At 41.5% G+C, this 21,397-nt stretch overlaps 1 protein-coding gene across 3 annotated transcripts in view; it reads left to right on the top strand.

Annotated features, from left to right (window-relative positions):
• GPR155 (G protein-coupled receptor 155) overlaps positions 1–21,397 on the top strand; it is a 240,117-nt gene that overhangs the window by 45,894 nt on the left and 172,826 nt on the right. For all 3 annotated transcript variants that reach the window (XM_053698461.1, XM_053698463.1, XM_053698462.1), the window contains exon 6: positions 21,158–21,241. In XM_053698461.1, coding sequence (XP_053554436.1) covers positions 21,158–21,241 — 84 coding nt within the window. The remainder of the gene's footprint in view (positions 1–21,157; positions 21,242–21,397) is intronic.

Genomic DNA, 21,397 nt, shown 5'->3' with positions numbered 1-21,397 from the left:
ATAAAATATCTAAGCAAATTGGTACAATATTGTTAGGCTATTTTGGGCACATAAGGATTGTTTTTTTTTTTTTTTGCTGCAAACGTTGTTTTTGAGATAACAGGAAAATTGTTGCGCTTTTATTATTTAATTGAAATACTTTTTTATTGAATTGAATTTCTCATAAACATAATACAAGTCAGAGACATTAATTAAAGGTGGGCTAAAATATACACATACATCAAGCTTACAGTTATTGTGATATCCTCTCCTGTACAGCAACTTCAAGTTCTACTAAGTACAGAGCCCAGTAGGCTAATATTGCCTCTCCCTTTATATTGACTTGTAAAAAACAAACATTTTGAACTTAATAGTTAACACCCCCCCCCCCCACCAGGTGTTTCCAAATTTTCTGAGTATCTTTCGAATATGTAATAAAGTCCAGTATCGAAACCTTCCTACAGAGCTCAAACATGTCAGGTGTGTCTAAGCCTCATATGCTAGACCTTAATGGGTGTCTTCGGGTCCCTCCCTTTCTTCCTTATAGTCCTGACCTCCCTTCTACATCTCTCTCCTGAGTGGTATGTGGACTCGTATATCCCTTCAAAATCCAGTAAAACCATATTTTTTGAAACTGATCAGTGTTCCCCTGTGCCCATGCTGCTAATTCTGACATTATGTAGGTGTCTTTTATTTTATCTAGTATCTCTGCCCACCCTGGGGCTCCGACCTTCCAATGTCTGGCTATGCAGATACGCACACAAGTACAGAGAACCTTAATAAAAGTGTTTATCGCTGAGTTTAGCGGTCTCACTCTTTCATGCAGAAGTGCCTGAGTTATTGTTAGCTCAATCTGTTCCTCTAGTGTATCGCTAAGTAGTTTCGAGAGTCTCTGCCATAGTGGTTGTACTTTTGAGCAGTCCCACCACATATGCTTGTATGTCCCTCTCTCCCTACAGCCTCTATAACAAACTGCACTATTCAAGGAGGGGATGTGGGCTGTCCGTTCCGGCGTAAGGTACCATCTGAAGGTCACCTTCAGACAGTTTTCTTTCATATCTGCACTAATCATACCCTTCCCGGATTCTGATAGAATCTTTTCCCAAGTTTCCTTTTCTCTTTCTTCCCCTACATCTTTCTCCCATCTCACCATAAGGGGAGATTTAAGAGTGTTTTTCCTTCCCTGCAACATCAAGTAAATTTGAGAAATCACATGTTTCCCCCTGGACTGTGCACTGCATATTCTTTCCAGAGAGGTCAGAGGATGGCTCAGTCTGTTAGTCATATATTTAGAGATGGCTGAAGAAATCTGTAAGTATAAAAACCAATTTAATGTATGTGGTTGAATTTTATCTCTGATCTGATTAAAAGTAAGTATTGCCGTCCTCTCTAGAAAATTGTTAGCCCATTTCCCTACTACCTTTCTAAATTCCATAGGTAACAGAAATTTCAAGGGTAGTAGTAGTGAGTGAGGGTTAAGCAACCCCCCTTGCTTTGCTATCTTATTCCAGGTATGTATTGTGTCTTGTATCACCAATGACCTATACTTATGCTTTTTGATGATCACCGAGGGGTCCCACAGGACATCCGCCGGACTCTCATAACCTTCGACCTCCACTTCTATTTTAGGCCAAATAACTCCCTGAAAGTTTTTTTTCTAAGAGGACCGTTTGTGCCAACCTGGCGGCGTGATAATAATCTACCAGATTTGGGACCCCCACTCCCCCCATCTGTCTATGTTGTGTCAATGTCTTTGATGCTATCCTTGCTCTACCCTCCCCCCTTAGAAAACGAGATAGATCCAACTGCAGGGCATTGAGATCCGCCAGGGGGACCCCAATCGGCAGAGCTCTAAAAAGGTACAAGATCCTAGGGAGGACATTCATTTTTATAGCCGACAGTCTACCGTACCATGAGAATCTACCTCTTTTCCAGCTATTTAAGTCCTTTCTAATGGCTTTATAAATAGGTACATAATTTAATCTATATAATTCTGAAATAGTACTATTAATCTTGACTCCCAAGTAAGTGATGTGAGTTTTTGTCCATGTGAGATCAAAATTTAGTTCTACCATCTTTTTCGTATGAGATGGAAGATATATCGGTAAAGTTTCGCATTTGTCCAGGTTAACTTTGTAACCCGAAATCTCTGAAAATTTCCCCAATATATCATACAGGTTAGGTAGGGAAATCAGGGGTTTGGTCAGCGTCAATAGGACATCATCCGCGAAAAGCGTTAATTTATATTCTGCATTAGCCACCTGTACCCCCGAGATGTCTGTCGATTGTCTAATGAGGGCTGCAAGTGGTTCAATGCTGATGGCAAATAAAAGTGGGGAGAGTGGACAACCCTGGCGGGTCCCATTTAAGATATCTATAGACCTTGAAATGTAACCTGCCGCTCCCACAACTGCTGTCGGTCTTGAGTATATGGCCTTAAGTGCCCGTATAAAGGCTCCCTCAAAACCCATTCTATCCAGTACCTTAAACATAAAAGACCAATCTACCCTATCAAACGCCTTTTCCGCGTCAAGTGATAAAAGTAGTGATGGCGTTTTGGTCTTCGTTAAATAATCTACTAGTGTCAAGATCCTCCTCACATTGTCCGGGGCCTCCCTATCTTTGATAAATCCCACTTGGTCTTTATGAACTAATAATGGGAGGATTAATTTAAGTCTGTTAGCCATTATTTTCGTAAATATTTTAAGATCTGTATTAATCAGGGAAATAGGCCTATAATTCTGACAATGCTTCGGGTTCTTCCCTACTTTAGGTATCACCACTATCTTAGCCTGTAGCATATCTCGAGGTATCTCCCCTCCCGCCAGTATACCATTACAGAAGGTCAACAGGTGAGGTAATAACTCTTTCTTAAACAATTTGTAATATTCCCCTGTCAATCCGTCTGGGCCCGGTGCCTTCCCGGTCTTAAGGTCTCTAATTACTGTTAATATTTCCATAGCTGTAATATTTGCATTAAGCGCTGTAAGTTCTGAGGCTTGAATTGATGGTAGATTAGCCTGCCCCAAAAGTTCATTTGTCTGCCGAGTGAGATCCCCCAAGGCCACCTTTTTCCCATCATAAAGATTCTCATAATATTGAGCAAAAGTATCGGCTATTTCCTGAGGGTTTGAAGTGGGAGCCCCCCCCTGTCTGTGGATGGAGGGAATTGCAAAGAACTTCGTTCTCTCCCTCAGTTTATATGCCAGATATTTATCTGGCTTGTTTGCATACACGTAGTAGTGCGCCTTCAGCCTCAGAGCTGCTCGAATGGAGTTATCGTTCAAGATTGTGGACAGTTCTTTTCGTTTGGATTGTAGGGACTTATATACCCCCGATGAGAGAGTGTGTCTATGTTTTGTCTCTAGTGTCTCCACCTCCCTCTGAAGTGTGTTCACTACTCGTGTCGATTGCTTTACGGCCATCGACTTCTCTTTGATAAGCAAACCCCTCAACACTGGTTTGTGTGCAGCCCAGGTCATCAACGGATTACCCGTGGTCCCCTCATTCAGCTGCCAATATTCCATCAATGCTAACCTTATTCTTTCATATATTCCTGGATTCTTAAGTAATGTTGGGTTGTATGTCCATGACCTTGGCCGTGAAAAATTCAAAATACCTGCTAATTCTAAGATTACTAGTGAGTGATCTGACCAAACACACGGTTGTGTGCCTGATACTACAAGATTAGGAGTCATTATTTGACTCACAAAGATATAATCTAAAGTCGAGTACTTGTTGTGTGCTGGCGAATAATATGTGTAGTCATGTTTAGAATTGCCTATCGCTTCCCATGAATCTATAAGGTTGTGTGCTCCCAATGAATCCCTGATTGACTTCACAATCGCATTGTGGCGATGTTGTTTACTTGACTGAATCCCAGTACCCTCCCCAGAAAAGGAGGTCATGGAGACATTGAAATCCCCCGCCAAAATTATTCTGTCCTGTGACCACTGGGTAAGATGTTGTGAGATGTTCACAAAGAAGGAATTCTGTGTTTCGTTAGGCGCGTACACATTGCAAAGGGTAACATTAGTATTCTGTATTGTGCCTCTTACTATCACAAACCTTCCCTCTTTATCCCTAATCTCGCTATGCAGCACGAAATCCAAAGATTTGTGTAATAAGATTGTCACCCCCCTTTTTTTAGAGTCTATCGTAGAGTGAAAGTGATGGGGGAACTGTTGTGTCCAGTATTTTGGTATTGTCTGGGATATAAAGTGCGTTTCCTGGAGAAATATAATGTTAGCTTTCAACTTCAAATAGTGTGTCATTGCTGTGCGTCTTTTTGTATCTGAATTTAATCCCCGTACGTTATGAGAAATTAATTTTATATTATGTGTCATTAGTAATCCTCCCTATCTCCCTTCTCAGTTTCCATATGTGGCCTTTCTTAAAAAGTCTGTTGTAATCACAGAGATCCTCCCCTCCGCCACTTATCCATGATACCTGAAGCTCCCTGACACCCCGAAACTTCCTCACCTTTTCTCCACTAAATCTATAAGGAAACACCTGGATTAAAAAAACAAAACTTAAATAACAATAAAAATTGAACATATAAACATAAACTTTGGTAATCCCAGCAGGATTCCAACACATTACATACCTAAGTGCAGTTGGTAACATCATTCAATCATTGTGGCATAACGTACGTCCTAGATATAGGTTAGAATAATAATAAAGAGAACACACCACATAGCAAAATTATCAACATTTTTGGATATACAGTCATTACAAACAAACGTCAACTTTGAGTAAGCAGGAAAAAACAGTGTCCAGAACACAATACATTTGCATAATGGTCATATACTTATCTGACCCCTGGTATAGGTCCCTGCGGGTCATGAGAGTCCAGAGCTAGTCCCTCCATTTCAGCCAAATTATTTGCAAAAGAGAGGAATATAATTCCTCCCTAGAAAGAAGTACTCTGCAACTCTTTAAATGTTCAGGTCTTACGCTTCTTCTCAGGAATCTTGGACCATTGCTTCTGACGAAATTTTCCATCCTGACTACTCCGTTCAGGGATTGCTTCTTGCTGTATCATAGCCGGGGGGTCCATCTTCATCCTACGGCATGCTTCTGGGATCTCCTGGGGGTCCTTTATAGAGAATGCTCTGTTTCCCCACGTTATATGGAGGGCAAAAGGGAAGCCCCATCGGAATGGGACTTGGTTCTTCCTCAGTAAGGAAGTTAGTGGTCGGAGAGAGAGCCTTCTTTGTAGGGTCCTCAGGCAAAGATCCTGATAAAACTGGATGACATTCCCTTGGTATTTAAAGGTGGGATTTTTCCTCGCTGCAGCGAGTATTTCCTCCCTCTCTTGGAAGCGCAGCATCTTGATAATAACATCTCTAGGAGGTTCTTCTCCTTTAGGCTTAGGCCTTAGTGCCCTGTGCGCCCTCTCCATTTGGAATCTGTCATCTCCACCGGAACCAGTAATACTTAGGAAAAGATTGAGCAAATATGGATTCAGCTCTTTAGGCCCTATCGACTCTGGGACTCCTTTTAATCGCAGGTTAGATCTTCGACTACGATTCTCTAGGTCTTCTAGCTTATCGTAAATCTCTTCTATTTCTGATTGTTGAGAAGTAACTTTCTCCGTGACTGCATTCAGATCTTCTAGCATTGTATCACCACCTTCCTCTAGGGAATTTACTCGTGATCCTAGATCAACTATCTCTTGTTTTAATTCTTTAATACTATTAGTTACAGAGTTCTGTAGGCTCTCCATTTTTTCCAACATTCGCTCAAAATTCACATTAATGTCCTGTTTGGAGACTAGGTGATCCAAGTCTGCTTTGGTAATGGGCCTTGAGTCCTCCATTCTGTCTGTAGTTCCCTCTTCCATTTCCCTCTCTTCTTCCGAGAGTTGCAGTTGTGTGTCAGACATCTTATCTCCTCTAGCAGGTCTAAAAAAGAGGTTAGTGGTAGATTGCTTATTTAATGATGACGCTTTAGAATTTTTCTTCGCTGCCATCTTAAGGTATGCTTGTCTCTCCGTCAGCTGCGGCACACAATATAGTAGTGTTTAGAGGATCCGTTCGTCTGTAAGCAGGAAAAGTACACAAATATTTATGCTCAATAAGTTCCACGCAGTGTTCCCTCAGGCACTTTGAACTACATAGAAAACACAAAAAGGCCAGAGTAGCTCCAGATATATATAAATGTTATATCATCACATCAGAAGAGCATGCTGGGACATAGATGTACTAGTTTCATTGTGTATGAATAATAGATCTTAGAATATGAGTTCCTCAAGAGTCCCTGTTAAATTTCCATATCCATAGTGTCTGCACGGCCTCTCTCATTTGCTTCATGGAGCTACCCTCTCCTCTGATTCAAAGTTTGCTCCTAACACTGAGGCGCTGTAGTTTGTATGTGCCTACTGTATAAGTCTCTGTTCTGGGGCTTATCCCTAAGTGAGATATGTGGGTCTCTGTGGCATATTTGCAATCCCTTGACAGAGGCAGTGCTGAGTTCAGGGCCTACTGGAATAATAGAAAAAGTCACTCTCCCTGCCTCTGGTTACTTTACGTGACATGTGAGGCCTCTGGCAGATAAGTTCTTTGCCTTATATGTAAGCTTGTGCCTCAACCTATTAGCCCCTTTGTGCACTGTCCGGTAGCAGCCCCCTATGTATCTGGGCCGCGTGATCAGGCCTTCATTGCATACCTGATGCTCCGTAGCTTAGGAGCTGCACAAGCCGGTCACTCTGTTTCCTCCTCCCTCCAACCTCTGTTCTCCATCTCGCTCGTACCTGCCGTGCAGAGCGGTATTTACCCCGCTATCTTCTCCGATGTCCTCTTTCAGACTACGCGCTCCCTTTGGGAGCGGGAGTAAAAAAGTCTCTCCACGTGTGCTGTAGAAATGGCGTCTGAGGCGCCGCTGCACCAGTCTCCACTGTGAGGGTCCGCTTTTATTATTTAAAGGCGCAGTACACTTTTCAGTTCAAATATTTTGTCTGTGTAATTTGACTTCAGAGATCAATATTTCAAGTAAAGAACGACTATTATTGCTATTGCTAGTCTGTTTAACATGTCTGAACGTGAGGAAACTACTTATTCTATGTGTTTAGATGCCACTGTGGAACCCCCTCTTACTTTTTGTCCCTCATGTACTGAAAGGGCCTTACAATGTAAGGAGCAGATTTTATTAACGGAAAGTGTGTCTAAGAATGATTCACAACCTTTAACGCCCACCCAAGCGACGCCGGGTTCTTCAACCGCGTCTACTTCATTTACTCTGCAGGATATGGCTGCAGTTATGTCATCTACCCTTACAGATGTATTATCTAAGTTGCCAGTGTTACAGGGCAAACGCAGCAGGACAGAAGTCAATTTGAATACTGAGACCTCTGTTGCTTTGTTGGCTTTTTCCGATGTACCCTCACAGGGATCTGATTTGGGGGTCAGGGAACGTCTGTCTGAGGGGGAACTTTACGATTCGGGAAGTGTGTTACCTCAGATGGATTCGGACGTCATGTCCTTTAGATTTAAGCTTGAACACCTCTGCCTGTTACTTCGGGAGGTTTTAGCGACTCTGGATGACTGTGACTCTATTGTGGTACCACCAGAGAAATTGTGTAAAATGGACAAATACTTAGAGGTACCTGCTTACTCTGATGTTTTTCCGATTCCTAAGAGAATTTCGGAGATTATTACGAGGGAATGGGACAGACCGGGTATCCCGTTCTCACCTTCCCCTAATTTTAAGAAAATGTATCCCATATCTGACACTGTTCGGGACTTTTGGCAAACAGTCCCTAAGGTGGATGGAGCTATATCTACCCTGGCTAAGAGTACAACTATTCCTATTGAGGACAGTTGTGCTTTCAAAGACCCTATGGATAAGAAATGGGAGGGTCTTCTAAAGAAACTGTTTATTCATTAGGGTTTCCTTTTACAACCGACGGCCTGCATTGTACCAGTTACCACTGCGGCGGCCTTCTGGTTTGACGCCTTAGAAGAGTCTCTTAAGACTGAGACTCCTTTAGAGGACATTTTAGATAGAATTAAGGCTCTTAAGCTGGCTAATTCTTTTATTACGGATGCCGCCTTTCAGATTGCCATCATCTTCATTATTTATTGTTTTTTCTGGAAAGCGTAGAGGCCAGAAAGCTACGTCTACCTCTTTCTTTTTGGCTGAAGAGTATCATCCGTCTGGCATATGAGACTGCTGGACAGCAGCCTCCTGAAAGAATTACAGCTCATTCTACTAGGGCTGTGGCTTCCTCATGGGCATTTATAAATGATGCTTCTGTTGAACAGATTTGCAAGGCTGCAACTTGGTCGTCTCTTCACACTTTTTCCAAATTTGATACTTTTGCTTCTTCTGAAGCTGTTTTTGGGAGAAAGGTTCTTCAAGCAGTGGTGCCTGCCATTTAGGTTCCTGTCTTGTCCCTCCCTTTCATCCATGTCCTGTAGCTTTGGTATTGTATCCCACAAGTAAGGATAAAATCCGTCATATCTTGTAAAAGAAAAGGAAATTTATGCTTACCTGATAAATTTATTTATTTTATGATATGACGAGTCCACGGCCCACCCTGTCATTTCTAAGACAGGTATGTACTTATTTTTGTTAAACTTCAGTCACCTCTGCACCTCTGGCTTTTCCTTTCTCTTCCTAACTTCGGTCGAATGACTGGAGTGGGAGGGAAGGGAGGAGCTATATATACAGCTCTGCTGTGGTGCTCTTTGCCACTTCCTGCTAACAGGAGGTTTTATCCCACAAGTAAGGATGAATTCCGTGGACTCGTCATATCGTAAAAGAAATACATTTATCAGGTAAGCATAAAGTTTCCTTTTTTCTGGGAGAAAAAATAAAAACGGTCTCAGAAAAAAAGTTGGGCACTTTTATTTCCTATGGAAGAAAAGGATCTATATGGTATCCCTAGTGTATTATTAGGGGATCATATAGGGCAGCATTGGTAGGCACTGGGGACCGAGGAGTTCAGGCTCAAGGTGTACTCCATCAGTTTTTATTACGGAGTCTTTTGTCCTTAAAATGTCGGCTAACATGTTGGCTAGTAGCAACACACCCACAATGGGCGGGGCTAGTGTTGGCGGGGCTTTGTGTGTAATATTAAGTGCTGCACATATACTTCTTGCTGTTGCGTTATACAGAATGAGAGTAAATCTAATTTTCCATTTCCTTGTTAGTAAAACGGATTTATACCTTAGCAGCTTCAGCAGGAATTGCTAGATGGGTTCCGGTTGGCATATCGCTTTTAGTCTAAATCAATAAAATGTCAGTATTAACAGCTAGAAGTGTTAGAGCTGTTTGATGTGTGTTAAAGTCTGTTTGGTTCTCAAACAGTATAGTTAGTAAGCGTGTTTCAGATTATAAAACTGGTCCGTTTTTTTGTTGCCTCAGTTTCTCCTTATCAGTTAGGAAACGGCAGCGTTATTTTTCTCTGCAAGATGTGGGAAAAATGTTTACTTGTTGTCCGTTATAAATTACAAATGTCTGTTTTTTTTTTTTTCTTGGCACAAGAAATAACACCGTTTCTTTTTAACATTTAAAGAAACAGTAACGTTAATTTTTCTGTATAAAAGTTTAGAAAAATGGTTTCTTCTTGTATGTCATAGAATCAGACATCTGTTTGCTTAAGAAATAAAGCAGTTTATTTTATAATTTAAAGAGACAGTAACATTATTTTTTTCTTTATAAGATTTAAAAATAAAATAAAAAAATAATTTCTATCTGTCTGTCTTAGTTACAGATAGCTATTATCTTTTTGATTATATAGTCCGCCAGTCATTTTCTTTCCCTCAGGTTTTGAGAGAACACAAAATTTCTAGGTGTTTGTGCCATTATTATTAATTGAACAGTGTTCAAAATATGACACATTTTTTCTCCTCAAGGGTCCCAAAAACTTTTTTATTAATACAGTGCCATGCCTTTCCTCCCAATTCCCTTGCTACAGGGAGAGTGTTAGAGGAAATGTTAAAAAATCAGTGTGTAGGGTTTCTGTCCTTTATAACAAATTTTCCTCTCATAAAAGGGGAGGTTTTTTCGGTATTTCAAGAGATTTAGTCAGTGTAATTCCTTCCTCTGATGCTGATGATGTATTCGCCAGATTTAGCTAGAGCTCCTCCGTTTACTAACTTAAAGGAGGTTTTAGCTACCCTGGACAACTGTGACACTACGGTCATAGTCAATTCAAGACAAGTCCTCTAGCGTGACCTTCTTGGTGGAAGTTTTTCTTGTACCAGATAGGGCTACAGAGATTATTACTAAGGAATGAGAGATTATTCTTTTTTCTCCATTCCCTATAGTTATAGAGAGAATAGTTGTTACGTTCAGGATCCTATGGTTAGAGGGGTTGCTCAGGGGTTTCAATTTCCTCCTGAAGTTTGTATTGCTACTATCATTAATGTTGCAGCCTTCGAGATGCGTTTTCGGATTCTATCCGGACAGACACTCCCCTCTGAAACTATTCTAAGATAAAGGCCTTTAAGTTGGCTATCTCTTTTATAGCAGAGCTTCCCTTCAGGTTATTAATCTGGGAGCTGAGATTTCAGGCTTCCCACATTGGCCCGCAGTGCCTTATGGTTTAAATATTGATCTGCGGCTGTGTCATCTAAGTCCTAACTTTTGGTGATCCTTACAAAGGAGAGTCCTTGTTGGCGGCCTGTTTTGACTGAGCCAGTTTCTGACATTTTGGGAGAACACTTTTTCCCTCAGGATAGAGAAAAGAGAATTCTTCTTCCTATTCTTCCTCCAAGCAGGAGCAGTCCAGGTTTTCCTGGAGGCCTGATCTGTCTGGGAAGGGTGAACGTACTCAGAGAAGCCTATTATTAATTAACAAAGGCTTGGGTTTGAGACATTCTAAATCTGGGGGTTTTGTGTTCCAAGTAAACAATCTGGAGTTCCAGACCCCTTTTCTCTTTCAGGGTTAGGTTTTGGCTTTCAAGATTTTCTGTAGGCTAGGCAAGAGGAGAGGTATTTTCACACTTAATTCGGAACCTCTCTGACCTGGGAGTATTTGTTCCTGTTCCGAGACAGGAAAGGGGTCTGGGTTTTTTTTCCAATCTGTTTGTGGTTCCCAAGAAGGAGGGACCCTTCAGACCAAAGGTCTAAACAAGTTTCTCAGAATGTGGTCTTCAGGATGGAAGCTATCGTTCCATTCTTTGCCTGGTTCAAGAGGGTCAATGTATGACCACGGTGGATTTGAAAGATGTATACTTGCATGTTCCCATCCACAGGGACCTTCACAATTTTCTGAGGTTTGCATTTCTAGACAAACACTCCCAGCGTTTGGCTCTTCCATTCGGTCTTGCCACAGCTACCAGAATTTTATCAAAGGTTTAAAGGTACTGGCGGCGCTCCGATTGCGAGGCATTGACGCCTTACTTTCAACAAATAGGATCACTCGCAGAAATGTTGTTATCTTTCCTGCGGTCTTGGATGGATTCCAACTACAAGGATAGTTTTTCTTGAGAAGCCTAATAGAATCCTCATTAATAAAAAGATTTTCTGACAGAAGTCAGGAAATCAAGGGTTTTCAATTCTTGACTAACTCTTCAGTCCTTTCCTCGGCCATCTGTGGCCTAATGCATGGAGGTAATTGGGCTGATGGTATTGGCAATGGACATCATCCCGTTCGCCCGTTTCCACCTCAGACTCCTGCAGGCGGTGGAGCGGAGATTATGCAGATCTGTCTCTACGATTACAGTGGGAGCAGGAGACAAGACATTCCTCCCCAGAAAATACTTTTGCAGGTCTTCCTGGGGGGCTGTGACAGCAGATGCCAGCCTTCTGGGCAGGGGAGCAGTTTGGGGTTCTCTTAAGGCCGAGGGAACATGGACTCATTTGGAGTCTGTCCTACCCTTAAACATTCTGGAATTGAGAGCAATCTTCAGTACTCTCCTGGCCTGGCCTCAGTTAACTTTGGCCCGGTTCATCAATTCCCAGTAGGGGAATATAACCCCAGTGTTTTAGATCTTCCGTCAGGGAAACCTGGTGTTCCTTGGCCGTGACAGAGGTACCCAAGATCACTCAAGACCCACAATTGCTGTTGGCTGACGATCCATACTCTAGGAGTGGACATCAGGGAGATGGACTTCTTATGCAGTGAGACCTTTCTCCTGGGGGAGTGGGGACTCCATCCGGAGGTGTTTTTCCAGCTTGATTCTCAAATAGGCTCAGTTGGAGTTGGATCTCCTGGTTTCTTGAAAGTATGCCAAGTTTCCGTGGTACGGGTCGAGGTCAAGGAACCTCAGGCTGTACTGATGGACGCTTTGACGGTCTCTTGGAATTTCAGTCTCGCAGACACCTCTGCACCTTGGTTTTTCCTTTCTATCCTTAACTTCGGTCGAATGACTGGAGTCGGAGGGAAGGGAGGAGCTATTTAACAGCTTTGCTGTGGTGCTCTTTGCCGCCTCCTGCTGACCGGGAGGTGAATATCCCATTAGTAATTAAGATGATCCGTGGACTCATCATGTCAAAAAAGAAATAAATTTATCAGGTAAGCATACATTTTCTTTTTCTCTATTAGGCTGGTCTGAAGTTTGCGCCTTCCTAGTAATCAGCATACAGAGCTCGCTGCAGGCATTGGGAGAGATACGACTTAATTCCGGTCCAGGTTGACTAGCTAGGAGATGGTGAGTACCTCAGCCAAGGCTGAGGGTATGAGGTGCCATGCTATAAATTTAAAAATTTTCACTAACGATGTTTAGACCTTATACCCACTATGGAGGATTCTGATATTAACCCCTCAGAGGGTTCTGTTTCAGCGATCACTGTAATGAATGCATGTTTGTATTGTGAGGACACTATGGTTTGCCCCCTACACAATTATGTTCTATCTGCTTATGTTATGTTTTAAAGGCCAAGAAGGGGTCTAAATCTGTTTTATTCCCTGGCACATTTATATTCGGTCTGAGCCTTCCACCTCTCAAGATTTCGTTGTCCAGGAGATGCCTATTCTGCATCCGCTGTCCCCTTTTAACCTTGTGCCCCACGGTGCACCTTTATCCCCGGCTGGAAGTAATATATGGCCAGCAAATTTTACTTCTCAGCTTCAATCTGCTGTATCAGCTGCATTATATGCTTTACCTATTTCTGGGAAACGTAAGAGAAAGGTTAAGCATAGTTCCACTGACTTGGGGTTAATACCTCCTATTCAAGAAGCACAAAAAATAGGAGCGCCAGAAAGGCTAAAGTATGCAATCAGGAAATTAAAGATTAGTCTCAGTGGACTAGAATAATGCACATATAGTGGAACAAATAAGAGATGCTGTTAAAACATATTAAAACATATTTATTAACATTTAAGTTAAAACATCTCACACAAATATCTCTTATGGAAACATTTAGGAAGCCAGAAACCAGACAGCTGGAATTGGCTACTCTTAATTAATAGTGTGCAAGAAAGTGCCGGACTGAAAGTATTGTCCTCAAAAATATTAATAAAAAAAAATAGTAAGGAGGCTGCTAAAACATATCACACAAAGAGTTATACATACCTTTCATCACACAGTACAATGAGAAAAGAGGCAGCATTGAAAACATCATAAAGAAACATTGACATCTATTAAAAGAAGACAATATTATAGGTGAACATTTGATAGCCCACAATCCATCTATCGAAGAGCGAGAAACCTCAAGACCATTTTAGCTCCCAGTATCCCTAAAACTAAGAATAATTCAAGTAGTCTGGACATTATGGGTAATAGACTTAATGGTTTCTTTCCGTGCCACATATGCAAGGCTTGTGAACACGGAAGAAAGATTTGAACCTTTAAGTCTAAAATCGCTTATGAAACCTTTAAGGTAAAAGACACAATTCGCTGTACAGATAGATATGTTATATATCTCATCGAGTGTAGATGCAGGCTGCAATATGTTGGGCAAACTACACGTAAGCTAAAAGATAGAATTAGAGAGCACCTGCTACAAATAAAATGTAAAAAAGCGGATTTACCCATCTATAAACACTTCAGAGCTATACATGGGGGCAGTAACACTTGCTTCAAATACATGGACAATAGTAAAGTACCCAAAGATTGGAGAGGAGGTGACATGGAACCGAAAATGCTTAGGGTAGAATCCAAATGGCTTGTATTTCTCCCCCAAGGATCGTCTAACATATTTGGTGAGTGATTTTTCAATATACTCCACCTTTTTAGAAGATTTTTTGCAAGTTTTTTCTATTTGCTTTTTAGGTACCTTTTCACTGATTATCGCCACTATCATTTTATCTTTATTTTTTATTTTTCTACACATTGATCATACATCATCCAGGATCGCTGTGACAATTCCAGGATAACGGATTAAGGGAACTTTACTTTCATCTTTCTAACCACATTCACTAGCAACTAGGATTACCTGACTTTTTTTTTTTTTTTCTTATTGGATATCATTTTTACACTTTCATCACATGTACACATTATTTTTTTCCACTCCTAGGTGATAAAAGACATTTTGAGGAGACTCCTCATTTTTTTTTCTTATTATTATTTTTGAGGACAATACTTTCAGTCCGGGACTTTCTTGCACACTATTAAGAGTAACCAATTCCAGCTGTCTGGTTTCTGGCTTCCTAAACGTTTTCATAAGAGATATTTGTGTATTTTTTAAAGTTATGAGATGTTTTAACTTAAATGTTAATTAATAAATATGTTTTAATATGTTTTAACAGCATCTCTTATATGTTCCACTATATGTCCATTATTCTAGTCCACTGAGACTAAGCTTTAATTTCCTGATTGCATACTTTAACCTTTCTGGCGCTCCTATTTTTTGTGCTTCTAGTATACTCTTTATCAAAGATCTTGTTAGGGGATCTTTTAATAGTGAAGCTTGTATGCTTAACCAGGCACAGTCTACTACATTAAAAAAAAAACTGCACTAATACCTCTATTCAATCTGAGTTGGCTAGCTTGTCTCACCTTTCTGTTCTGAGGATGAACTAACCTCTTTTGCATTTGAGTGTGAGCTTTCAGAGTCAGAGGTATCGGAAATTAAATCTCCTACTCCTGGGGAACCAAATTTTAGGTTTAAAGATGAGCACCTTCACTTTCTTTTGAAGTATTGTCTACTCTAGAGGTTCCAGACGCTAAGCTTCCTGAGGAACCTATTATCCTTAAATTTGGGTCTATTAGGAAAAGAAGGTTTCTGAAACCTTCCCGGTACCTGTATGAATTGCGAAAATTATTTCAAGAGAATGGGAAAAGATTGGGACTCCTTTCTCCCCTTCATCAACCTTTAAGAAGCTGTTTTCGTTCCCTGACTCACATTTAGAGTTATGGTTCTATTCCTAAGGTAGACGGGGCCATTTATACTCTCAACAAATGTACTACTATCTCCCTAGAGGATAGCTCATCGTTTAGAGATCCCATGGACAGGAAATTGGAAGGCTATCTAAGAAAGATGTTCCAACATATGGACCTTCTATTTCAGCCGGTGGCAGCAGTCGCAGGGGCTACTACTTACTGGTGTGATTCGTTGTCAGAATTAATTGAAGTTGAATCCCCTATGGAAGATATACAGGACAGGATAAACGCTCTTAAGATAGCCAACTTCTTTATTTGTGATGCTAATATGCAAATTGTCCGTCTGAATGCTAAGGCTTCTGGTTTTGCAGTCTTGTCGCGTAGAGGTCGTTGGTTAAAGTCTTGGTCCACAGATATGGTATCTAAGACCACACTTATTTCTTTACCATTCAAGGGGAAGATTTTGTTCTGGCCAGGCTTGGACTCCATCATTTCCACGGTAACAGGAGGGAAGGGTGCCTTCCTTCCCCAGGATAAGAAGGCGAGAACTAAGGTTCGCCAATCCTCTAATTTTGGTTCAGACAAATTTCAGCGGACTCAGTCCTCCTCCTCCAAACCTGAACAGTCTAAGAGTTCTTGGAAAACCAACCAGTCCTGGAACAAGTCCAAACAGGCCAAGAAGTCTACATATAACAAATCTGCATGAAGGGCCGGACCCTGATCCGGGACCGGATTGAGTAGGGGACAAGCTGTCCTTTTTTCTAGAGGCTTGGGTCCAAGACGTTCAGGATCCCTGGGTATTAGACATAGTTTCCCAGGGTTAATGGATAGGGTTTAAATCTTGTCCCCCAAGATTATCTACAAGACCAGAGAAAAGAGCAGCCTTTTTAGACTGCGTTCTGGATCTTTTTTCCCTGGGAGTAATCGTCCCAATGCCCTCATCAGAAAGGTTTCGGGGGTTTTACTCAAACCTCTTTGTAGTTTTCAAAAAGGAGGGAACTTATCGCCCAATTCTAGACTTAAAATGTCTCAAGTTTCTCAGGGTCCCCTCCTTTAAAATGGAGACTATCAGGTCCATCCTTCCCTTGATCCAGGAGGGACAGTTCATGACCACAATCAATCTAAAGGATGCATACCTTCATGTTCCGATTCACAAGGATCATTTTCATTTTCTGAGGTTCGCATTCCTGGATCAACATTTTCAGTTCATAGCATTGCCATTTGGCTTAGCTATTGCTCCTAGAATTTTCACAGAGGTATTTTAGCAGTGGCCAGATCTCAGGGTTTCGCAATAGCTCCGTACCTGGACGATATCTTGGTTCAAGCTGCCTCTTTTTTTTTTTTGGCAAGATATCAGACTGAGTCTCTTCTGTGTCTTCTCTGAACTCACGGATGGAAGATAAACCTAGAAAATAGTTCCCTCTTCCCCTGTACCAGGGTTGTGTTTCTCGGAACTATCATCAACTCAATATCCATGAAGATCTTTCTGACAGATCAGAGATGTTACAAGCTGGTTGCAGCATGTCTATCACTTCAGACCACCCTAAATACTTTGGTGGCTCAGTGAATGGAGGTAATTGATCTCATGGTGTCCTCCATGGACATTATTCATTTTGCCCGCTTCCATCTCAGACCTCTACAACTATGCATGCTAAGGCAGTGGAATGGAGATTACCTAAACTTGTCTCAACAAATTGTTCTGGACAATCTGACGAGAGACTCTCTCTCTTGGTGACTCTGACAAGTTGACCTGGCCCTAGGCATGTGCTTCTTGGGACTATCCTGGGAGATTGTGACTATGGGCTAGCCTCTCAGGCTGGAGTGCAGTCTGGGGCCACAAGAGGGCTCAGGGGATGTGGTCCAGAGAATAATCTTCTCTTCCGATCAATATCATGGAACTTCTGTCCTCTGGAGCTTGGGCATTGGTTCTCAACAGTAATGAATGAAGCTGTGGACTCTCCCTGCCTTCGGAAAGTAAACAAAATGTATGCTTACCAGATAAATTCCTTTCTTTCCTGGCAGGGAGAGTCCAAGACCCCTACCGTATTATTTTTATGGCGGCTTCCCTTTATTTTTTTCTTTTGGCACCTCTATACCCTAATGTTTCTCCTGCTTTTCCTTGTTCCCTTGGCCAAATGACTGGGGGATAGGGGAAGTAGGAGGGATATTTATAGCCTTTGGCTGGGGTGTCTTTGCCTCGTCATGGTGGTCAGGTGTTGATATTCCCAACAGTAATGAATGAAGTCGTGGACTCTCCCTGCCAGGAAAGAAAGGAATTTATCTGGTAAGCATAAAATTTTGTTTTTTATGCAATATTAATATCTTGCAGAAGAAAGTGGTCACAATGTTTGCCGTTTAAAATAGTGGGCTTCATGATGTAAAAGCATTTTTTTTTTTTAAATATGACGAGCTTTATAACATTTTAAAATATTGAGCTCCTGCAAAAGAACTAAAATATTCACTGTACAAAATTGGTTACTTGCAATATCTTGTTTGGTACAGTGTAAACGCAATATTGCAAGTAAACCTGTTGATAAGGGTAACCCCACTTTTTTTGAACATTTTACCTGGCAAGACTATTGTGAGACAGAAACGAATGAATCTCAGTGGACACGGCAAACCTTTGAACATCGGGCCCTAACTGTTTGCTGTCAAAGAAGAACTAGTTTGGTATTTCTATTATTATTATTATCATTTATTTGTATAGCGCCACAAAATTCTGTAGTGCTCGGTACAAAGATAAGGGGTATACAATGACAAGGATTTGTGATAAAATACAAAACATAACAAACTAAAAAAATCTAGTACAGGAGGAAGAGGGCCCTGCTCCAGAGAGCTCACAGTCTACTGGTTGAGGATGCCGAAACATAAGGTTTGGGGTAGCTTTTCACATGGATTGTAGTTGCAGCAGTGAGTCAGGCAGTTCAAGAATTATTTTGGTTAGGATGAGAGATGGTAAGCCTCTCTGAATAGGTATGTTTTCGAAGAGCGTCTGAAGCTATACAAGGTGGGAGACAGTCTTATGGAGCGGGGTAGAGAGTTCCAGAGGACAGGAGCAGCACATGAGAAGTCTTGGAGATGGGAGTGGGACGTAGAGATAACAGGAGGGGAGAGACGTAGGTCAGAGGTTGATCGAAGAGGATAGGATGGGAGATGAGAGAGGAAATATAGTTAGGAGTTAGACTGTTGAGTACTCTGTAAGTTAGGGTTAATACTTTAAATTGTATTCTGGAGTGTATGGGGAGCCAGGGTAGAGTCTGGCAGAGCAGAGCAGCTGATAAAGATTGGCGACTTAGGTGGATGAATCTAGCTGAAGCATTCATAATAGATTAGAGTGAGCAGAGGCAGTGTTTTGGAAGGCCATTTAGAAGTAGATTGCGATAATCAATGGGTGACAAAATGAGGGAATGAATTAGTATTTTTGTAGTTTCTTGAGTAAGGAAGGGACAAATTCTGGAAATGTTGCATAGGTGTGCAAGGCAGAATTTGGTAAGCACTTGTATATGTGGGTTGAATGTGAGTTCTCCGTCAAGTGTGACCCCCAAGACAGCTGACCTGCAGTGAGGTGTTGAGAATAGAGTCTCCGACCGTCAGAGAAATGTCAGGTGTTGGATGTCTCGAAGAGGGGGGAATAAGAAGCAACTCAATTTTGGGCAGATTGAGTTGGAGGTAGAGTGAAGACATCCAAGAGGTAATTGCAGAGAGGCAGTTAGAAATCTGGTTTAGTAAAGAGGCAGGGATATCAGGAGAGGAAAGATAGATTCTGGGCATCATCAGTATATAAGTGGTACTGGAAGCCAAAGGAGGCTATAAGTTTTCCAAGGGAGAATGTATATACAGTGGGGCAAAAAAGTATTTAGTCAGCCACCAATTGTGCAAGTTCTCCGACTTAAGAAGATGAGAGAGGCCTGTAATTTTCATCATAGGTATACCTCAACTATGAGAGACAAAATGTGGAAACAAATCCAGACAATCACATTGTCTGGTTTGGAAAGAATTTATTTGCATATTATGGTGGAAAATAAGTATTTGGTCACCTGCAAACAAACAAGATTTCTGGCTCTCACAGACCTGTATCTTCTTCTTTAAGAGGCTCCTCTGTCCTCCACTCATTACCTGTATTAATGGCACCTGTTTGAACTTGTTATCAGTATAAAAGACACCTGTCCACAACCTCAAACAGTCACACTCCAAACTCCACTATGGTGAAGACCAAAGAGCTGTCGAAGGACACCAGAAACAAAATTGTAGACCTGCACCAGGCTGGGAAGACTGAATCTGCAATAGGCAAGCAGCTTGGTGTGAAGAAATCAACTGTGGGAGCAATAATTAGAAAATGGAAGACATACAAGGCCACTGATAATCTCCCTCGATCTGGGGCTCCATGCAAGATCTGACCCCGTGGGGTCAAAATGATCACAAGAATGGTGAGCAAACATTCCAGAACCACACGGGGGAACCTAGTGAAAGACCTGCAGAGAGCTGGGACCAACGTAACAAAGGCTACCATCAGTATCGCACTACGCCGCCAGGGACTCAGATCCTGCAGTACCAGACATGTCCCCCTGCTTAAGCCAGTACATGTCCGGGCCCGTCTGAAGTATGCTAGAGAGCATTTGGATGATCCAGAAGTGGATTGGGAGAATGTCATATGGTCAGATGAAACCAAAGTAAAACTGTTTGGTAGAAACACAACTCGTCGTGTTTGGAGGAGAGAGAATGCTGAGTTGCAAACAAAGAACACCATACCTACTGTGAAGCATGGGGTGGCAACATCATGCTTTGGGGCTGTTTATCTGCAAAGGGAATAGGACGACTGATCCATGTACATGAAAGAATGAATGGGGCCATGTATTGTGAGATTTTGAGTGCAAACCTCCTTCCATCAGCAAGGGCATTGAAGATGAACCGTGGCTGGGTCTTTCAGCATGACAATGATCCCAAACACACCGCCCGGGCAACAAAGAAGTTGCTTCGTAAGAAGCATTTCAAGGTCCTGGAGTGGCCTAGCCAGTCTCCAGATCTCAACCCCATAGAAAACCTTTGGAGGGAGTTGAAAGTCTGTGTTGCCCAGCGACAGCCCCAAAACATCACTGCTCTAGAGGAGATCTGCATGCAGGAATGGGCCAACATACCAGCAACAGTGTGTGACAACCTTGTGAAGACTTACAGAAAATGTTTGACCTCTTTCATTGCCAACAAAGGTAAAGTATTGAGATGAACTTTTGATATTGACCAAATACTTATTTTCCACCATAATGTGCAAATAAATTCTTTCCAAATCAGACAATGTGATTGTCTGGATTTGTTTCCACATTTTGTCTCTCATAGTTGAGGTATACCTATGATGAAAATTACAGGCCTCTCTCATCTTCTTAAGTGGGAGAACTTGCACAATTGGTGACTGACTAAATACTTTTTTGCCCCACTGTAGAGAGAAAAGCAAGGGACCCAAGACAGATCCTTGCAGTACTCCAACTGAGAGAGGCAAAGGATCAGAAGATAAGTTGTTAAAGGAAACTGAAAAGGAGTGGTTTGGGAGATATGAGGCAAACCAGGCAAGTACTGTGTCTCGGATGCCAAATGAATGTAGGATTTTTAGGAGGAGAGAATGGTCAACTGTGTCAAAAGCAGCGGACAGGTCAAGAAGAATTAATAAGGAGTAGTACCCTAAGACCTAATTCTTTGTCAGTGACAGTTTCCAATAACATATTGTGTATTTGAATTTGCCAATATTTTTCTGGAGTGCCAAAACTATAATGATGCTGTTATGGTCAATATGTTGAATATAAATTAAAAACCCACCTACCTTTTCAAGCAAAAAGTGTATGTTTATTGCTGTTGTCAGTCACTGGAGTATTGTAACGTTGGTCCCATTTAATTATTATCCCTATTGCAAATATGAGATGTGGGCAACCCTCGTATCTGGAAGTGTGATATTTGTCATTACTAACTCTTTACAGATTTGGTCTCTTGCTGTCATACTTTTAAGTAAGAAGTACAAACGACTTCCGCATTTGCTTACTGCAAATCTGCTGCTTGCCCAGGTATTTAATTAAATTTTTCTAAAATTTCTAACAAAACTGTTGCAAGAACTTTTTGTGTGTGTGTGTGTGTGTGTGTGTGATTTTAACAATAAGAACATTTCTTTTTTTCTTGGAAGTAGTAAATAACCATAAATTCAATTCTTTCATGGTGGTGAG

Source organism: Bombina bombina, chromosome 1 (genome assembly GCF_027579735.1).
Source record: "Bombina bombina isolate aBomBom1 chromosome 1, aBomBom1.pri, whole genome shotgun sequence".
NCBI classification, from domain to species: domain Eukaryota; kingdom Metazoa; phylum Chordata; class Amphibia; order Anura; family Bombinatoridae; genus Bombina; species Bombina bombina.
The sequence above is the reverse complement of the archived record's forward strand: the minus strand, read 5'-3'. Positions and strand labels throughout refer to the sequence as shown.